Below are 20,948 nucleotides of genomic sequence, written 5' to 3'. Positions count from 1 at the left end.
GTGAGGAAAAAATGTTCATGCTTGTCAATTTTCCCCGGAGTGTCCAGATATAGCGATTCGAGTGATCAGGGTTCTAATGTCGATCATATGACTATTCTAAAATGCTTAAAAAACATAAAATTCACTACTTATAAAATTTACAGAGACAGGGTCCCCGGTTTGGGCCCCCCCAATATTTTTTGTAAGTCGGCACCCCTACTCCTGCTGTAATGTTTAGATACTTCTAGTGATTTGATTCATCCCACGCTTATGGAAAGAAATGTTGTGAGATAAGTCTCATTTTGTGGGTACCATTAGGAAAAATAGGAAAGGGCTGTTAAGAGAAATAACGACTGCTAACTTAAAGAAAGGCATTTCAGTGCTATGAAAAACTTGTGGAGCAACGGTAAAGAAATGAAAAGATCAGCGTGACGTATTCATGATCTCCACCACCATCAGATAGGAAATAATCCCAACGGGGAAAGAAACCGAAGAGGGCCATGGTTACTAAGCCAAAGATGGTGTTTGAGTACATTAAAATAAAGGGAGGAATTGACATTGCTGAGACCCTTTCGTTGTATCACTGCACCCATCGAAGAAAAGTAAGGTGGTACCACAAGGTGGCCGATGATGCTCTTTTTGGGACTTGCATTGTTAATGCTTTTATACTGTGGAATGAAACACGGAATCCAGGTGCCCACATGATCTCTCTCCAGTAGTTAAGACGATAAATTATAGAAGAATGGCTGCATATTCTTCGGGATTCCGTTGATAGGGTCTAAAAAAATTGACGCACTACCTGGTAAATACAAATAACACTGAAGGAAGCCTTCGAAGTCTGGTAATTTAGAGGATAAAATTATCATAATATAAAATCAAGAATTAGTATTTTTCGCACTATTAGATATTAGCGCTGTTTCTTCATTTTAGAAAAGCCCGTGTTGGCTGTCGTGGATGTTACAAATCATTCTTGCAGACGATGAGTCGCAAAGTTGCCCTCAGTAAAGCCAAACGTGTTTCTACAAAATTTATGATCTCTCCGGATCAGCCGTACCCAAGCCTCCCAAGTATAAATCATTGCACTAATCATCTCCAGATACGATAGCAAATATTATTAAAAGCATAATCAACAATTAAAATTTGTTTTAACAGTATTTTCAACCATAGCTTTTGAGTGTACACTAAAACGTTGGAACGAAGATCCAATGGCCTGAGCCGCCAAATGGCGTCTCATCAAATTTTAGGCATTGTCAAAAGTGGGGAGACGCCCTATGGCGTCGCACGTGACTAAAGTTACAATCGATAGCGCATCACATAATGAGTCCAAATATACCGAGAAATATTAGTAACACCCGGAGATAGGCTCAATATCGTTATTGCCGTTTGGTAATAGGTTCGAAAATATTCGCCTGGCACACGCGGAATGACAGTAGAATTCGGGCCCGGCAGCGAACGTGTTAACAGAGGATAGTGTAATTACTTCCAATGTTGTGTTTAAAGAGGTCCTCTGACCTCAATTTGTACATGAACATTCCTATTAAATTTGCACATAAGGCCCTTCCTCTTTTTTTCTACATTTTAAAATTAGAAACGCGCCTATCCCTCTGTGGACCTGCATTGAAAAGAGCGGGGGAAGCCCGATGGGAGCGGACGCATCACGCTCGTATTTTTATATTTGCGTTAAATACCTCATCGAGGAATATCTTGAAGTATTTTAAAATACTTGCATTTGAAATACTGTCCTGCCATACTCACAAATAAGTTCATTGAGCGTGTAGAGGGTTACCGATTCCGGATGCGCCGCGCGAGGCAGAACGTATAAACCTGTATACAGGAGACGAGCGTTGACGCTGCGGGAGGAGGGTCATACTCGAGTCATTATCTGGCAGACCTCCGCGCAGTGAGCAACTCTCCGCCTCTGCACGCGAGGTAAGTCAATCTCCCGTTATCCCAAGCGACTGCTTCCATGTCTGGGAGTGCTTTGATATCCGCTCTTGGATGGGAGTGCGTGCTGTTAGCGTCTACGGCTGTGTAAACTTAAGGCCTGAACGCGTGGAATCCGTGTGTGCAAATAACGACGCAGTTCAAGTGGTTTAACAAGTACTTTTTCACCGGAAGTGGACGAAGAAACAACGATGTCAGAGCGCATTACACGTCTGCACAATTGGGAATCAGGGATATTGTTCAGGACTCGGTTGTTGGAACCTTGTTCCATGAATTTACCTCGTAATAACTTCGCACCAGCCATCGTTTTAGCGAGATTGCACACGTTTGCACAATTGTGAATCAGGAATATTATTCAGGACTAAGTTGGAGGCACATTGTTCCATGAATGTCACTAGTAATAACTTCGCACCAGCCATCATTTCAACAAATCATCATTGCTACAAATGACCTTGACAGTGAATTTTTGAAGATGGTATGAAATTACGTGTGAAAGTAAGAAAATAATGCTGTTTAACTTCACAGCTTGAATTGTGATTAATAGGTAGTGATAAGCGTTCAACGACCTGACTTCCGCGAAAGTAGGAGGATTTTTTAGTTTTCCACCGGGTATTATTTTTTAATGTCGACGTTTCGATAGACAAAACAATTTAAGGCACCGAATTTTCGCGAGTGGCAATTGTGAGTACAATTTATTACAACAACAGTCGTATTCATAGTTGTGATAAAAGTAAAAACTATGCCAACATAATGCGAATAGCATTACCATGATTTATATTTCCTATAACTTTCATGAATCTTATTCGAGAAAAATCATTTTTAATGAATTCATAGATTACGCTATTCACGAAATTCCTCGCCTCCACTAATCACCTTTCGTCATTATGATCTTTTCACCAAATACAACGCTCGGAGAACGACAAACTATTATCCCATAGAAACCCGCAGATTCGGTAGCAGAACGTCGAACCCGTTCCACACCTAAGATCAGGCCCGGAACTACGGCGGGGCAATGCCCGCAGAGACGCGTGCCCCGGACGGCATATTTCAGGGGGCGGCAAAATTTGAAAAGCGAATTTTTAAAAAGTTATTTAATTTTTAAGATTAAATTATTCATCAATCATTATTAATTTACAAATTAGTAAACATTAATATAAATAAAACGTCTTCATAGCAAACGTACGGTGTTTAATTTCAAATACCGCCTGTATTTATTTTAGTGGTGAAGGAGGTATGGGGAGGTTTTAGGAGAGGGGTGGAAACTTGCCCCCCCTTACAAAGCTCTTAGTTTCTGCCGAAAAGTGATATCCTCCTGCATAAAAAGTATACCGATGTCAAAATGCATTAGTTTAGAAGCCTAGTCGGTTGCCTCACAGCGACAGGTTGGTGCATGGTAAAAACTTCGCATCAGCCATCGTTTCAGCAAATTATTAGTGTTACAAATGGCCTTGATAGTGAAGTTGTGATGGTGGCATGAAATTACATATGAGAGAAAGAACATTATTGTTACATAACTTCACAGCATTTATACCGTGTATATTAGAGCGGATCGGAAAAATCGATTTTTTTCAAATGCATCTGGCCCAATGAAAAAAAGTTGTGGGACTGATCAAAAATATGTCCTGAAAAGTTTTAGGCCTATAGTTGAACCCCTGACCCGCGCTCAAATGCAGTTTTGGGGGAGAGGGTCAAAATTCGAAAAAATTAATATTTTATAGTCATTCCCCATATATTTTGCCGAGTTACTACTCTTCCAGAACAAGTGCATTTTGACGTATCTGCCATCGTTTAGCCACGAAATGCCGAATTTGAGTCCTGGGGGATTCTATGGGTAGTGACCATAAAATATTAATTTTTTCGAATTTCGAACCTCCCCCCCTTAAGTTGCATTTGAGCGAGGGTCAGGGGTCCACCTAGAGGTCTCAAATTTTTTAGGCCTTATTTTTTATCAGTCCAACAACTTTTTTTTCATTGGGCCAGATGGATTTAAAAAAAAATCAATTTTTCCGATCCGCCCCCTTGTCCAAGGTATTCGAAAGGCATGAAAAAGGAAACGACTGGAAAAAGTCGCAACCGATACTTCTCTCTCCGTTCTTAACTGGGATTGGAAATTGAAATAATTTAATCGCGGAAGATTTAATTTTTTTCGAACGCATTTGCATTTATTCACAGATTATTCAATAGAAGAAAATACGTGCACAAAGTTCACTTTAACTTAAAGATTGCAATATTGTCTTAAGAAGAGATGAATCAATCAAAGCTTTAACTTCGACTATAGCACTCTAAGGATTCTTCGTAAAGGCCTGTTTACACGGCAGATTGACCCGTACGCGTTAATCTTTTTAGTCTACATGAACGAATGAATAAACACGAAAATCCACCGTAAAACCACCCGACCTGTGCGAATGCATGCACAGAAAATAGAAAGTATTGTAATTTGGTTCATGCATTCGCACATCTTCTGTTCCGGTTCACAAAAATCATTCATGCAAACAGACATTAACTCGTACGTGTTAACGTATCTTATAAACAGGCTTTTAGACTGTATTAGAGAATAAGTAGTAATAATTCTTAATCCCCACAAAAATACATAAGATTTAGAGAAATATCAATGCACTTACCTCAAGAGAATTTTATAGAAGCATTTATACACAAAATGCTAACCGAGAGAGAAAAGGTACTGAGTAGATGGAAGGAATACGTGGAGGATTTGTATGACGGAAGGAACAGGCCGGAAAGATTGAGTTTAGAGGAGGAAAGTGCAGTGGAGGAGGATAATCTTGGGCCGGGGATATTAGATTCGGAGATAGAGAGAGCACTTGGTGATATGAAGGCTAGGAAAGCAGTAGGCGTGGACAATATCCCGTGTGAGCTTCTGAAAAATCTAGGGAAGGATAGTAAGAAAAGGTTTTTCGAACTAGTGCGCAGGATCTATGAGGAAGGATGTTGGCCGGAGGATTTCGTGAAGACGGTTCTAATTCCGTTAGAAGAAAGCCGTTGAATGCGGAGATTATAGGACTGTTAGCCTAATATCGCATGCGGCGAGAGTAGAACTGAGGATATTGAACAGACGAATGAAGGCGAGGACAAACGAATATTTGGGCGAAGATCAGTTTGGTTTCAGAAGAGGGAAGTCAACTCGTGACACAATAGCGATAATGAGGTCCCTGGTGAAGAGGAACTTGGAATATAACCAGGACGTTTATGCCTGCTCCGTTGATTTTAAAAAAGCATTTGATAGAGTGAACTGGGTAAAGTTAATGGATATTCTCAAGAAAATTGGTGCAGATTGGAGGGACTGATTCGTAATTTTTATATGGCCCAGACTGCGCAAGTGAGGGTAGCGGACGGAGAATCTGGGTGGGCAAGCATTGGCCGAGGAGTGAGGCAAGGCTGTCCTCTATCGCCGCGCGCCGCTGCTCTGTAACGTGAACGCTGAGGCGATGGTGAGGGAAGCGTGGGATGAGTTAGAAGCCGGAGTAAAAGTGGGAGGAATGATGTTGAAATCAGTGAGATTCGCGGATGATCAGGCGTTGATTAGCCAGTCAAAGAGGGGGCTTCAGGCTCTAGTGGATGCGTTATACGAGCGTTGTGAGGAGTATGGGATAAGGAATAATCACCAGAAGACCAAGGCTATGCGGTTTTGTGAAGTATCACGAGCGAGGAATGTGAAACTTAATGTAAAGGTGGGTGGTGAAAAAGTTGAGCAGGTTGAGCAGTTCAACTATTTAGGCAGTACGTTAGAGGAAAACGGATACAGTAGTAAGGAAATCAGGAAGAGAATTGCATTAGCGAAGGAGGCGTTCATGAACAGGAAGGAGCTTCTAAGAGGATCGTTATGTAATAGTTTAAAGAAAAGGTTAGTGAAGAGTTTGATCTGGAGTGTAGCTCTCTACGGTGCGGAAACGTGGACACCAGGAAGAGAATTGCATCAGAAAAGGAGGCGTTAATGAAGAGGAAGGAACTTCTGAGAAGTTCGCTATGTAAGAATTTAAAGAAAAGGTTTGTGAAGAGTCTGATCTGGAGTGTTGCGCTTTACGATTCGGAAACGTGGACACTAAGGAAGGAGGACGTGAAAAGACTGGAGGCATTAGAGATGTGGGTGTGGCGAAGAATGGAGAAGGTGACGCGGACGGAGAGGAGGAGGAAAGATGAAGTGCTGGACATGGTGGGTGAGGAGACACAGCTTTTAGATGAGATACGTAGGAGACAGAAGGTATTCATGGAGCTAGTACTTAGCGGGGAGGGGATGTTGAAAACAGCGATAGAGGGTAGAATGTTAGGTAAACGAGGGAGAGGAAGGAAAAGAATAGGATTTTTAGATAGAATTAAAGGGAGTAGGCCTTATTGTGAATTGAAGAGGGAAGTAGTTGATGGGAGGGAGGACCCCAGATTTCTTCTCAAGTACTCCATGGAAACCTATCTTAATCGGTAGAATACTTTAATAATAATAACATACACAAAAGCGGTGGACATAATGCATAAATTCATGCCTAATATACCCGAAGGCAGACGAAATCCCATGCAATACAACGTATAGCAATCGGAGAACTCGGAGTGAGAACTACCTTTGTAAAAAGTCCCCCACTTCTTTCATCTGAGCATCACTTTTGGACCGTTAGCTTCTCTCCACTCAACCCCACGGCACCAAGCCAACGCGTGCTTGGTCCACCCGAAATTCCGCCGTTTCCTGCGACAATTATCTTCTTCCATGCCATTATCCAAATCGGCATCTTGAAATGGAAGCGTTCTCGACGGCTGCCCGAGGCGTTCTAAAGCCACGAAAAGGAAATGACGTGAAAACATCGCTACTGAGACTACTCTCTTGAGCTCTTTGCTGCGATGCGGAATCGCCATTTATGCGTGGTGCATTCAGTTTTTTTCAAACACATTTACAGCTCAACTTAACGCTCGGTGATTCACCTCGAAGTTTGGTTAGGTCAGGTTAGGTTAGGGGTCACCTCAGACAAGGTCACAGGCGCTTTAACTTAACACATTCAGTGTAAGGGGCCAATAAATTTCTCAGGACCATTTACCTCGCATTTCAAGTTATAGTTTGGTCGTGTCCAAAGACTTCACTCGGGAATCGAACCGGGGCCCCTCGATCAGAATTCAAGCTCTCTCCCCACAAAACCACCGAGCTCCCCACATTTATATTTATTCACAGGTTATTCAATATGACAATTACGTACATAAAGCACATTTTAATTTTAAAAAATACTGTATTTTCTTAAGAAATAATACCAATAAAGTCCGGCTGAGATAATGACTTGTCAGTAGGTGCTCTTTTTATGCCTTTTGTGTCCACCGGATAAGGAAATGGGCGGGGAAAAATTTTGCCGAAATAATTCGTTCTCAGAGCGGAAATTTGACGTAAAATTAAAAAAGTAACTATACCACTTCATGACACAAGTAAATTTGTGTCGAAGTAATTTATACCGTAATGAAAACGAACTCATTTGGAAAAATTTTGTGTGAAATAAAAAAAGTAAGTTTTAGCACTGCATGTAGCAAGTAATAATTTACATACATCAAGGATAATATTCACCATGAAAGAACAAAGTTTCTTGTTTTATGCAGTGCTGTGAAATACATATGCCCGTCGGTGAAAAGTGGCTAAGTATGGTATATTTCTCCGACAGTGGCTTAGTAGCGCTTCCACAATCTTCTGGACCACGGAATGGACTTGAGAAGTTAACACATTGTACGGTAAACCCAGTTTGAGATTCGCCTAAGAATAAAATGGCTTAATCTTGCAACTGGTAGCATAGCAGACCGTCAATCGGGAGATCTGGGTTCGAATCGCGGTAAAGCCAAATGATTTTTTCATGGCGAATTTCTTCCTTGGTGTGTATAAAAATTGAGTCCAAGTTGAGATACCCTCAATTGCACCCTAAGTCGTCTGAGGATTAAAATAGTTCACAAGACGGTGGCGGCGGGGTAAAGTCCTCGCCTGCCAAACATGAGGTCGCGGGTTCGAGTCCCGCCTGGATAAATTTCACTAAACCAGGGTATGGTTGTTTGTGTACGTTTCATTGTTGAATTTGTTGAATACCCCGATTTAAAATGGCCTATGAGAGCTGTATTCGGAGGTTTGGGAATAAAAAAAAAAGATAATTGAAAATCAGGGTGAATACCGTGGTTACTATTTAGCCGCGTAAAAATACTCGAAGTTCACACATATTGGAGTATTTATGGCTTTGATAGATCACATCATCATGTATCTAAATAGACGATAACCATTCTAACTATACCATATTTACCCGCGAAACTCGGATCACTTTATCTGTCAGCGACGCGAGTGGCGACTTCTGTAATCCCGCTTTAAAGTGCGGTAGGTGGTAACACATATGGTGGCACACTCGCATGTCCTCTTTCATAATATTCGTGACCTCATCTATCGGGAGATCCATGTGCCAAGACACCGCCAGCTGAAAAATTGGTAGAGATCGCCGCGACTAGAGTTTTATGCTGTCAATGACGGTAGTGTTATTCTCTATCGTCACATATTTTTCGATTACACTACACCAGTAGCGTGGGCAGGGGGGGGGGGGTCCGGAAGCCCCGAAATATGAAAATACAATTATTTTTCTAAATAAAAGAAAACAAAATATTGAAAAATCATGAATTTACAAAATATTTCTTCAACAAATTAAGTTTTTTCGATTATGAAAAGTGTTAAAATTAGTTTAAACCCATTATTTAGTATCTAATCATTTTTCCAAAAATATTTTTCCCTTGCTTTGGACCTCCGCCCCTTCCGAAACGAAATTCCTGGCTACGCCGCTGCACTACACAGTAAAACCCACTTTCGATCACTGACTGACTGATTGATGTCTAAAGTGATTAGGGGGCAAGGGCGGATCTTGGATTAATTTCTGGGGGGGGGGGGCGCAAGGGTCTTACAGTTCTTCTCATATTTAAGATTAAAAGCAAAATAGAACAAAAACTGTAGAAAATATTCCCTTTATTTTAATACGAAAGTTATTAATAAATTAAATTAAACGATTGAGGGTCCGTAAATCACAAAATAAAACGATCGTAATGATCACCGTATTTAAAATCTTTTCTATTTTTTAAGCGCCTGGGGGGGAGGGATGTGCCCCATGCCCACGGATTCATAGGCGAATTTAGGGGGGGGGGGACGAACCCTCCCCTAAATCCGCCTATAAATCCGGGGGCCCTAGGCTGGGGCTCATGAAGGGGCCTTCCTGAGCGAAGCTTCGGGGGTTCAAAATTGCATGCCCGGAAATGGATTGCCTCGCAAACATCGCTTCGGCCTCGGGCTGAGGGAAGGCGATCGTCGCCTCGAGCTGAAGGGGAAGTCTATCTTCTATATGATTTCTACTGTATATATACCTTTTTCTCAGCTTATACACAACCTAACTCTACAAATGAGGTACCAAAATGCACAGAATTTATCAGAGAACATGCGACGGCATATCTTACTTCCTAAATATTGCTATTGTCTCCTAAAATTGGTTTTTAAATAATAATAAAAACCGGCAAATATTCCTGACCTTAACGGCGCACAAACTGATACATTTGTTCATTTGCAACAATATCTCGCATTCTTTAAATAACTTTTATCAAAATGCGGCTGATTCCACATTAAAGTCTCCTGTTGATACGTAAGTATGAGTCATCATGTGCGTTTAACAGAGGATAGTGTAATTACTTCCAATGTTGTGTTTAAAGAGGTCCTCTGACCTCAATTTGTACAAGAACATACCAATTAAATTTGTACATAAGACCCCGCCTTTTTTTCTACATTTTAAAATTAGAAACGCGCCTATCCCTGTGTGGACCTGCATTGAAAAGAGCGGGGAAAACCGCTGGGAGCGGGCGCATCACGCTCGTCTCCACCCATAATGCGGAATCGGGACAAAAGACGGCAGAGTCGTATCGGAGGAATATCTTTCTCGCTTATCGAGCGTCGTCTTCCACGAATCCTTCCCTCTTCTCTTCTGCTTGGCTTTCCCTGTTACTACTGAAAACAGTTTAACTACATGCAGCTGTGAATAAGTGTTGAAACGCTCCGACATGTACTTCAAAGATTGCAGTCTGAAAGCCAGGCAGAAGAGAGGGGAAATTTTCAGGGGGCCCCGGGCCCTATAAATATATATTCACTAACTATCAAATAGGCTATCAGTTATAGCGCCACGGAAGTATTCACTCGACCACCACATATTGCTAACTCTATGATGAAAGTTGATAAAAAAAGTACTTATGAGGGACTTATGCAGTGGGATAGCCCCACGCTCTACTATAAATACAACTCACATTTTTATCACCTTTGGGACTTGTAGCCCTGAATTTGCATACACACTCCCTTTACTTCTATCCTGTAGCCTACGTTAGGCTATGCCTATCCTTTACAAGGATACAAAAACTATTAAAATAATAAAAATGAGAAATGTTTTATAAAATTTGGGCAGGGTCATGGCCCCTGTGCAGTGGTGCAGCGAGGGGATAAAACCCCCCCAGAGCTCAGAGAAATTTTTAATTTGAATCCATTTCACTTAATTGGATTGATATTGCTAATAGTACAGTGTCAGGATTATTAAAATATCCCTCAGAAAGCCGTACAAACTCACCATTTTCAACCATTTATCTTAAAATTGCGCAATTTATCAATCTCGCACCAAAATCTTATCCTGGTGGATATACCATACCCCCACACACCCCGGTGTTAGTTACCCTGAACCCCCCCTAGCCTTAATACCTAGCTGCGCCCGTGCCCCTATGAACTCCCCCTAAATTTGTCCCTGCCTTTGCTAGTTATAGGCAAGTATTATGAAATTCAACTTTATTGAAGAATTGGGTGTCAGAGGATATATGCCCATGGCCTAGTGGTCTCTTCAGCTGATGAATGCCTGGAAGAAAAAAAAATCGGGGAAGGCTGAAGCCCCCAAAGACATCTAAGCACCCTGCAGTAGGTTGTTCAAATATTAGGTGGTGGCAAGTGGCTTAGCATCAAAATCTCTGAAGTTTCTCAGCATTCTCAGCAATATGAGTTCCTGGTTTCTGACCGCAAGGTCCCCAGTTCGAATCTCACGTGAAGTTTCATAGGCTCCAAACAAAAGTCCTTGAAATATGATGGCCCAAGGTAATAAATATGAACTAAATGTGTATTCTTCTTATGACTTTGGTGTATTCTGGGATGAACTCTACTCTCAAATATACAAAGAAACCTCTGTAAGGAAAAAATGAGCGTACTCAGTACATATAAATGATAAAAATTCATAGTTTTGCAACTGCAAAAAAATCTCAAACTAATTGTCTTCACCCCAACATCACATGTTCACTTTGAGAGAATGAAGGAGATGGCAGGATAGTCACCACTTGCAAATAGACTGAGTCTCCCTGCCACCAAAGTATCATGTTTAATATGCTTGTGGTCTAGACAAAAGATAGTTAAATTTCATTGCCTAGAAAATTCTTGTACTTTGTACTGTCAATGCTATTTTAATTTTCAGAGGCAGGGTGAATTATGATTCATGTTATGATATCTGCCCACAGAATTTCAGAAAATATGTAAAAAAATGTTATCATATAATCACAACAATAGTTCACCAGTAGATAATGGAACAATTATTAATTGAATCAGTCTACTTTATTCCATTCCAATGTCACAGTAATAATATTCATCGAAAGCTCCAGATTACTGGGACAGCTGCTTCTTTGGGGCAAAGAGTTCTGCTTCTGATGTGTCCCAGAATGTGCAGCACAATAATTTTGTGATCCCTCATGCACTCATAGAAGGAAAATTTCTTTTCAGAGCTATGGCTAACAGAATGACATCCAACGCAGGCCTCCTGAGCCTGGTCATACTTGGTGTAGTAATGCTGCTAGTTGAAAATACCCAGTCAGCCAATATTCTGGGAATGTTTCCCGTGTCTGCCAATAGTCACAACAATGTCTTCAGTGCCCTCACCAAGGAACTAGCTGCCCGTGGACATCATCTGACTATTGTCACACCACATCCTATCAAGAATCCTCCTGCCAACTACACACATATCGATCTATCCAGGGTTGTAGCTCCACATTTAAAAGCTTTCAGCACAATTTCTGAGATGAAAGTCCTGGATATGCACATAAAAATTTTGGATGCGACCGTTAGTATATGTGAGGATGTGCTCTCTCTCCCTGAAATGAAGGAGCTCATGGACCCAAAAAAATATGGAAAGAAGTTCGATTTGATGCTAATCAGCCATTTCTTCTCCGAGTGTTTTTACCCTTATGCTGAGATATATGATGTTCCCGTAGTGACCATGTCACCTGCTGGGGCAATCCCAACGACAGATATGATGTTTGGGAACATAGCACTCCCTTCTTTCGTTCCCAATGCATACTTATCCTTCTCAGACAAAATGACATTTCTTGAAAGGAGCGTGAACTTTGTCAGCTACTTGGGGTCAAATATCTTCTTGAAGTACTTCATAATTCCAGCTGAAGAAAAAGTGGCAAGGAAGCATTTCAAAGAAATTTCTCCACTCACGGAGACACTCAAGAGGAACAGCATTATCCTCCTCAACAATCACTTCACCTACAACTACCCAAGGCCATTGACTCCAAATATGATTGAAGTGGGAGGTATGCATGTGAAGTCTCCTAATCCTCTGCCAAAGGTATGAAACCATTAACGGCTTTAGTCGTAAATTATGTCCAGTTGATTCTTGAGTCTTATATTTTACAGAATAATAACTACTTGGAAGTTTACTTCATTTTTAATATTCCAAACAGAAAAAATTATTTTGATGGTTCATTTAATTCAATGTAAAGATCCCCATCCCTTCGCCATCACCATCCCCCACCTCGATCAATTAATTTCAGATATATTTTTCAACATCACGCTCATGCGAGTTTTCTTGGTGGTGCATTTCCATATTTAGGTAATTTTTTGATAACTTTATTCATCAATTTATACCATCAATGGCAAAATACGAATGGATTCCAGCGAAAGCAAATTACAAAAATATTTTTAACAAATTAACAGGTAAATGTATAATTTTGTCATATTTAACACTTTCACTGCTGTGAACATACTTTTTCTTCCTCCCTACCATGCACTCAGCACGTTCGCCGAAGCACTTCGAAGGGCCCCTAATACGGGACCCTTTCCTCGACGAGCTCACCCTCGCTGGACCCTCTTTTTGACCCTCCTTACTACCCAAACGTGACCGCTCTGACTGCTTATTGAAAATCTATCAATCGATTCGATCATCAAAAAATGATTGTTTGCATCACACTCCTGCCAATCAAGCACGTCTTTGAATTGTGTTTCTGCGATGAGAAATAACGATTTTGTTAACTTTGCTAAAATGGCCATTTTCCGGTGGTCCGTAGCCACGTTGTTAGTAAAATTAATAAAATCGTTATTTTTCATCACGGAAACACAGTTCAAAGACCCAAAGATCCCAAACTATTTTACACCTCAATCGATTAATTTCTGATATATTTTCAAGCATCACGCTCATGAGTTTTCTAGGTGGAGAATTTCCTTATTTACCCTTATGATAACTTTAATCATCAATTTATACTATCAATGGCAAATGCCATTAGGTTTAAACAAAAACGTTTTTATTTTTTTTTAACAAATTAACAGGTAAATGCATAATTTTATCACATTTGAAACTGTTTTGGTCAACAGGAATTTACAATGTATCACTGGAGAATTAGGGAAAGCTCATACTATCAGAATGAAAGATGAACAAATGCCAAGTAGTGAAAGTGTTAACGAGTCCTACTCAAGACTCACATTCATTATTCCATGTACCTATAATGATTTCCTTTGGATGTAATTTTTAGGCTCAAGTTGTACGCAGAGCCAATTACAATCTGTACGTTTTATACTTTTGCTATTGAAATGACATATCCATTTAATCGAGCTTTGGTCATACAATATAATTGGCCTACTTCTAGGGTATTCCAACATTATTAACTATGATGCATGCCTATTTAGTATTTGTATTTCACAGGACCTGCAGAAATTCATGGATGATGCTAAGGATGGAGTAATATACTTAAGCATGGGCTTGAACTTGAAAAGTTCAACTTTCTCCCCGGCATTACAAAGTGCATTAATGAGTGCATTCTCGGAGCTGAGACAAAGAGTGCTCATGAAATACGAGGCTGACACTCCCATCCCCGGACAACCTCCTAACGTGAGACTAGAAAAGTGGTTGCCTCAAAGTGACCTCTTAGGTAATTTAATACCTATAACTTAAAATTTACTATCTTTCACTGAGTATTCTTTAGGGAATAGAAGGGTTATTGTTTATGTTTCTGCTTTTCTAGAAGAGTCACTCCTTGGGATGAAAAATTTGACTAAAACTCAGTAATCAAGTTGTAAATTTTTAGCGTGGGAATGCTGAAAGCTTTCGTGATTATGTAAGAAAAGTAATATTTAGTTGGTTGGCGATGATATCCTATAAAAGCCTAGAGCCTCAGATATCAGAGTTCACTCAAGTAAGAGTTTGCTGTGAATTATGTTATGATGCATAGGTACACAGTGAAACATACTCAAAGAGCCAGGGTCCAACTCCATGAGTGGTCTCCTTTTCCTTGAACTGAACTTTTCTACATTATCTATTTAAATTACCCCTCTTCCCAATGGCCACCACTTTCTACAGCTAACATTCATAACTTTTCCTGCCAACACACAATCCTTTAAAGCAACTAGCTCCCAGACATTCATATCCCCTAAATACTCTGTATAATCACTTAAAATTTACTACAGTGCAACCTCGATATAACGACACCCCACGGTGCACTAATAAACACTCGCTATAGCGAATTATCGCTTTACCGGGGGTGGAGCAAATAATAGCCAATATACCTGTTGCGAACATATATACAGGAACAGGAGTGGTGCGGCGACAGATAAACATCTATCCGATAAACGTAAGCATAAATCCAGGCGAAAGGCGATGTTTATTTGCATCACTAAATTTCCTTACTCAAATAACGACTAACTATTCAAACAATTTATAAGCGCCGCACTGAATAAAAATCATGCAAAGCATTGTTTCGACAATCATTATATTTATCGAACGACAGTTTACCACATAAATTTGAGACTGAGCACTCCATTAACTTCATTTCTAATAGATCGCTAGCAATTACAGAGGTTAAGGAGTCTTGATGAAAGTCTTCCGGCGGTGAAACCCTCGCTATGGCGAGAGCCAACACCGAAAGGGTCTCGTAAAAACGAATTTTTTAACACGCTAATTATAGGGTCAATTGACGGTGCATCGGCTATCTCTCGTAATAGCGGGGGTGTCGCTATAGCCCGTACTCGCTTTAACGAGGTTCCACTGTATTTTCTTTTCTAAAAACAATTATATTTCTGGAGAGCATCCTGTGAGTGGTGTACCCATTTCTTTTAGAGAGTCATTCACTTCAATGACGACATCTTCATGGCTTGCAACAAGTATTGGTTGTGGACTATGAAGCCTTATCTTATATCTTCCACCTCTGGTCAACTATATTTTATTGCGGAACAAACATATTCTGGAAAAAAAGGTCATGATAATCATAAATTGGGTTTTGTTAATAAAATACTAGGAAAGCGCAATGACTAAGGGAGAGAAATTAGCTACTTCTTCCTCGTTAGACCTCATTTGGAATGATATGCTTCATTGCCATCACTCCTTATAAATTATTCTTATGCATCCACTTGAATAGATTATTTTGTATTGCTCATGACCTTCCGTATTGTAACACAATTCGCATTGGGCACCAATTGTATGTAACATGTTGGGGAGCGTGGCATGGTGGGAGGGTTGGTTTGGGGGGGTTTGTCCGAGATGGAAAGGTCATGACCCATGAAAGGGGAGGAGGGGGAAAGAAAGAGGGGGAATGCAAGGGGAAGGTGGGTGTGGGCTGGGTTTCTTTGCTGATTGCTGGCGTGCACGAAAGAATGAAGGCTTGCTACACAACTTAGGAACTCAACAATACATTTAATGCGAAAATCAACAAGGAAAACTACACTGAAACACGTGAAATTAACCGTTTATCTTTGCTTTAAAGAACACTACTTGTCAGTGAAATAAAAAAAAAACAAAATTAATTAGATCTTCCTAAAACAATTGTGAAACAAAGAAAGAATTAAACAAGAGTCTTCGTTTTTTGTGAATATCTGGCGTGAATACAAAAAATAAGTGGAATGAAAATCCCAACACTAATCCCAACCACTCTGTTCGAAATACTAAAATTATTCACACATTCACATGGAAAATGAGAGGGCAAAATGAATAATAAAAAAAATGCTAGGGACAATTCTTTTGGGGCAATGGGTCTTTCATTCACGGTTCTTCTCTTCTTGAATGGGGGGAAAAGGGATCTCTTTGTGAATCTTCAGAACTTTGGGGGAGGGACTTAAATTGGGATGACAGTTTTACTTATCCGCTCTCCGAGTCATGGATGGAGATGACCTCCTCGGTTGGCTCTGGTCATATACATACAAAAGTGATATTGGTCATAAATACACATGCATCAATCGTCACCATCAGGAGGGGAGAGTTTGCCGAAGTATACTTTCCATTTATGGCATGTGGGGTTGTGGATTACATCACCCTCCGTCCGCTGCTCGCAGGTGTTGTTTGGAGGGGTGGGGTTGGGGGACGTAATACGAACCCTACACTGGTCACATAGGCACACGGAAAAAACCCAAAATCGGGAAGCGGAAGGAATCATGGGAAGAAGGGGGAGGAATTGGACTTTATACTTGAGTCAAATGGTTCACTACACACTCACGCACATTCACTCACAATAATGTGCCAGCCTTCCTTCCCTCGTGAACGCCAACTTAAAATTATCCATGTAACGTACCAAACGGCATCGGTTACAATATAGTATATGTATATGTAGTTGTCATTTGTGTGCATACATGGATTTTCTTGTTTAGTGACTGATTAGGGTTTGATGGAAATAAAATTTTATCTTTGTAGCTCATCCAAATATGAAGTTATTCATCACCCATGGAGGCCTGCTGAGCTTCCAAGAGGCTGTGGCAAGGGGAGTTCCAGTGATTGGTATTCCAATTTTTGGAGATCAACAGATGAACATGCGGAAAGTAATCAGACTGGGAGTTGGACTGCAAGTGCCTTTCGCTGAACTGTCCAAGGAGAGACTTCTAAAAGCAATGAAGGAAGTCTTAGGCGATGCTAAGTAAGGAAAATTATGGTGGTCTCTTGGAAGCTTTGGCATCATAATTATGATAACTTTCCATCTATCCTAGGATTACTTTCACAGCCATCCAAGCAGTTCTCCTAAAATTTATTTCATTTATTTACATGCCACTGAAAGCAGCCCTGTATTATTCTTTTCATAAGGTTTTTAAAAGGCTAACAATATGCATTCATAAACATCCATGCCTTAGGTGGACGTTAGATGTTTATTGGGGGTTCCAGTAATCCTGCTGTGGGTTTATGGGCTATACATAACTCCCTAGTGAAACAAGAGGGTTTCTCGGGCCCTCCTATGGAAAATTTGTTTAAATTAGTCTCTGATAACAGCAATTTAAGTACAATTTAAGGCTAAAATTGATTTAAACTTTTGATGTCGTTGTTTTCACTATATATGTCGGACTTTATTACCGTATTTCTCCGAATATAGTCCCCCTCTAAATATAGCCCCCCCCCCCTAATTTTGAGGCTTCAGTTTCACTTAAAAAAATGCGTTTGAATACTGTCCCCCCCTTTACTTTTACCGCAGGCATTTTTGGAAAAAAAGGGGGGACCAAATTCAGACATATACGGCACATTGTACACTTTTTTGGAAAAATTATGTACCATTAAGTTAGGGGGCCAGATTCCCCTTGGCCCCCCCAAAACTCCACCCATTACCCACGCTCTGGATAGGGGCAACCTACTCAGACAGGACTCGAACTCATGACCTTCAGTTTGGCAGGAGAGAGCTTTACCACATGGCCACCGAGGCCACCAAATAATCCTATCTATTCCCTCTAACCTACGACTTTTCTCATAATGTGGCACTTAAAGTTCTTAGCACATCATGAGGTTCTGCTGCTTCTCAGACATCAATAGGGTAGTTTCCTTCATCAAAAAAAATGAAAGGCATTGATGGCGATTCGTTACCCACCATTAGTGTATTTATAATATACAAATTATTTTGTTTTAGAAATCCCAGTTTAAACGAATGGCAATGGTCAATTTTAACCGCATTTGAAAAAGGCCAGATTTGCGCCCATGCGATACCACTTCACGTGACGTCACAGGGACCTAGTTTCTATATGAGTAGATAGGAGTTTTACATCGTCTAAGATTACCAATGCATGCATGAGGCACGGAGCTCAGGGAAACATGCCTTAATAATCACCTATTAAAACTGGCTTAGGTCGGAAAGTTTTCTTAGTTTGATAAGGTATTAATAACCCTCATTTAAGCCAAGGGCTACAAGCTAGCATGGTACTCAGCTACCTGCTAGCTTCCTGCGTCGTATCAGCGCTCAGAGCCTCGCCCCAAGGTCACCTCAGTTGTGGCAGCGGGAACCAGAACGACGTCACGCGGAGTTTTTACCCGGCATTCATACTTACCCATCGCGTTTTCGTGCGCTTGAAAATTTTCACTTTTCATTTAATCGCGAAAAATAGATATCGTCATATAAAAATATAAAAGTGTGAAATACGTACTCCAGAAGTAATAATCTTTCGATTTAGGCAATAAAAAAATAATAGGAAACCACCCTATTTGGTATGTTCAGAGTACTTCTCTTTTCCTCCACCATTAATTACCCTTCCACGTCACTCACTTAGCGAATCCATTTGATCTTCATGATTCTTCTGTGTTACCACATTTTGAAAATTTCCACCCTTGACTTCTCTGCTGCTTTAATATACAAGTCTTCAAAGTCTTTAATATGCAAGCCATGCACAAGCTTGCTCCAGCATTTCAAAGGTTGATCAGAAGTTTATTAATCAAAATATAAAGAGTTAAACCTCTGCTGGACACACCTGCAGAAAATTGCTCCATGTATTAGTTACTGAGCTCTACATTTGATAGTGCTTGTAGTTTATGTCTGTGTTCTCAGATATTCAATTTTCAATATAAGAGGCAGTATTTCAAATATTAAGTTCAATTAGGTATCTACCAAAATTCTCAGCAGCTTTTTGACATCAGTGAGAGTTTGATGAGTCAGAGAAAATAAGATGCAATTCACTTGTTCACTGCCAACGTCATGATAGATAACATTTGAAATAACATCAACAGTCACATTTACAGCATAAAAATGGTGGGTCAATAATTGTGTGCTAGAGATGAAAAAACAATGTCAATAAGAACCGTTGCCCTAAAGAGTTACCTTAAATCAGGCGTGGACTTAGATATAAACTGAGATACATAGTTAGCAAGATAATTTCAGTGTCAAGTAATGAGTACATAGGCAGATTCAAGGGGGGGAGGGACGAGGGCATGAGAGTATGTGCCCCCCATAAATGCATAAAAAAAACAGACAAGATTTTTAATACGGTTATCGTTACATTTTTTTTGTTTTGTGCATTACAGAGCCTCAATAATTTAATTCCATACTAATAACTTTTTTATGAAAATATATAGAATATTCCATACTGTAATAGGGTAATGTAGGCTGCTTTTTCCGGGTTTCACCGCGTCGTGGTTGTGTTGGAGACAACGGTGTTTCTCCTACATTCCAGCAGGTGTATTCAGGTCGCAGATGAGATCGCACGTGTTTCTAAAAAAATTAATACTAATCAAATATATTAAAACCCCATGATATTACACTTTAAGCTGCTGGATCCAGGCATATTAAAAAATCCACTAATTTCTTGGTTTTATGACATAATTTGTCAAAACTGAAATATGTATAAATTATTTCCAGGTATAGGAACAATATGATGACCTTATCCAATAGAGCAATGGACCAACCTGAGCATCCACTCCAAAGAGCTGTTTTCTGGACAGAATACGTGATGAGGCATAAGGGAGCTGGGCATTTGAAGCCTGCATCTCTAGACCTTGACTGGTGCCAGTTGTTCATGGTGGATGTTATATTAGTGCTACTTTCAATTCCGACCCTGCTCCTCTTTGTACTTTATTACCTTGTGTGTAGATGTTGTTGTGGAAGAAAACGCCAGCCTGCTCAAGTGCCTAAATCCAAAAAGAAAGACAAAAGACAGTGAGTGAGCAGAGGATATGAACGACCTTCATTTTCAAGCTCCAAAAAAAGCCTAGCAAGAGAGAGGTACCTGATAACAATCAGTCATTTTATTTGACTGGTCTCACTCTAAAATGAAAACCAAATATTATCAACCGCAAAAAGGTTTTAAAAGAGATTTTTTTTACACTGAGGATTTTCTTTGAAATAAACTTGAAGTTCGAGTGGAGGAATAGGACCTCTTTGGGTTGATTTCTACCATTGCCTGTCCAAGTCAACCTTTGCACTGAAACACCCAGTGAAATTATTCAGGACCAGATACATATAGGTTATGGTATCAATCAACTTCTTTGCATTGTTTGTTGCTCCATAAATTCAAGCTAAGTCATCAAGAATCTCGTTGACTATTTTTTCTCATGAAATCTATGTACTTGGTGGAAATAAATGAAATCACAGAGAACTACCGCTGAAAATGAGAGTAAGAGCAGCAATTGATTGAGGGTTGTTGACTATCTACTTATGTATATGGATGAATTTTCAAGACATCATAATATGTCGTTTATTGGACAAAAGATTAACATATAATTGGCGTGTGGAAATTATTGCACCAGTATTCATCATCAATGATGTCCAATTACAGACAACTTTAATCTCATCGATTTGAAAAAAATAGCATTTTTTCCTTTTAATGTCAACGGTTCAAATCTATGAGCAAAAATATAACAGAATACTTAATGGATGAAGAAAAATTTATGTCTCTTATAGTAATATAGGGTTTACAAGTTATTCTAAGTTCACAGAGCTTCGTGAGAAATAAATAGCACATTGAATCATCCTGAATGCAATTCTCTCGATGCAATGGAGTCTTTGATGCATGTACCACCCAA

At 40.0% G+C, this 20,948-nt stretch overlaps 1 protein-coding gene across 1 annotated transcript; it reads left to right on the top strand.

Moving 5' to 3' along the window:
• The first annotated feature begins 1,847 nt into the window (after positions 1 to 1,847).
• Positions 1,848 to 20,901, top strand: LOC124168107 (UDP-glucosyltransferase 2-like). Its single transcript, XM_046546221.1, has 5 exons — positions 1,848 to 1,908; positions 11,705 to 12,554; positions 13,905 to 14,130; positions 16,878 to 17,097; positions 19,786 to 20,901. Exons 2-5 carry the CDS (start codon positions 11,709 to 11,711, stop codon positions 20,084 to 20,086), a joined length of 1,593 nt encoding a protein of 530 aa, XP_046402177.1. The 5' UTR covers positions 1,848 to 1,908; positions 11,705 to 11,708; the 3' UTR covers positions 20,087 to 20,901.
• Positions 20,902 to 20,948: the final 47 nt, after the last annotated feature.

The sequence above is a fragment of the Ischnura elegans genome, chromosome 11, assembly GCF_921293095.1.
Source record: "Ischnura elegans chromosome 11, ioIscEleg1.1, whole genome shotgun sequence".
In the NCBI taxonomy this organism is placed as follows: domain Eukaryota; kingdom Metazoa; phylum Arthropoda; class Insecta; order Odonata; family Coenagrionidae; genus Ischnura; species Ischnura elegans.
This window is presented reverse-complemented; position numbering and strand designations above follow the sequence as displayed.

Coding starts and splice junctions, on each gene's coding strand:
- LOC124168107 (XM_046546221.1), top strand. CDS start 11,709: ATGGCTAACAGAATGACATCCAACGCAGGCCTCCTGAGCCTGGTCATA. Junction 12,555..13,904: donor CTCCTAATCCTCTGCCAAAG/GTATGAAACCAT, acceptor TGTATTTCACAG/GACCTGCAGAAATTCATGGA. Junction 14,131..16,877: donor GCCTCAAAGTGACCTCTTAG/GTAATTTAATAC, acceptor TTATCTTTGTAG/CTCATCCAAATATGAAGTTA.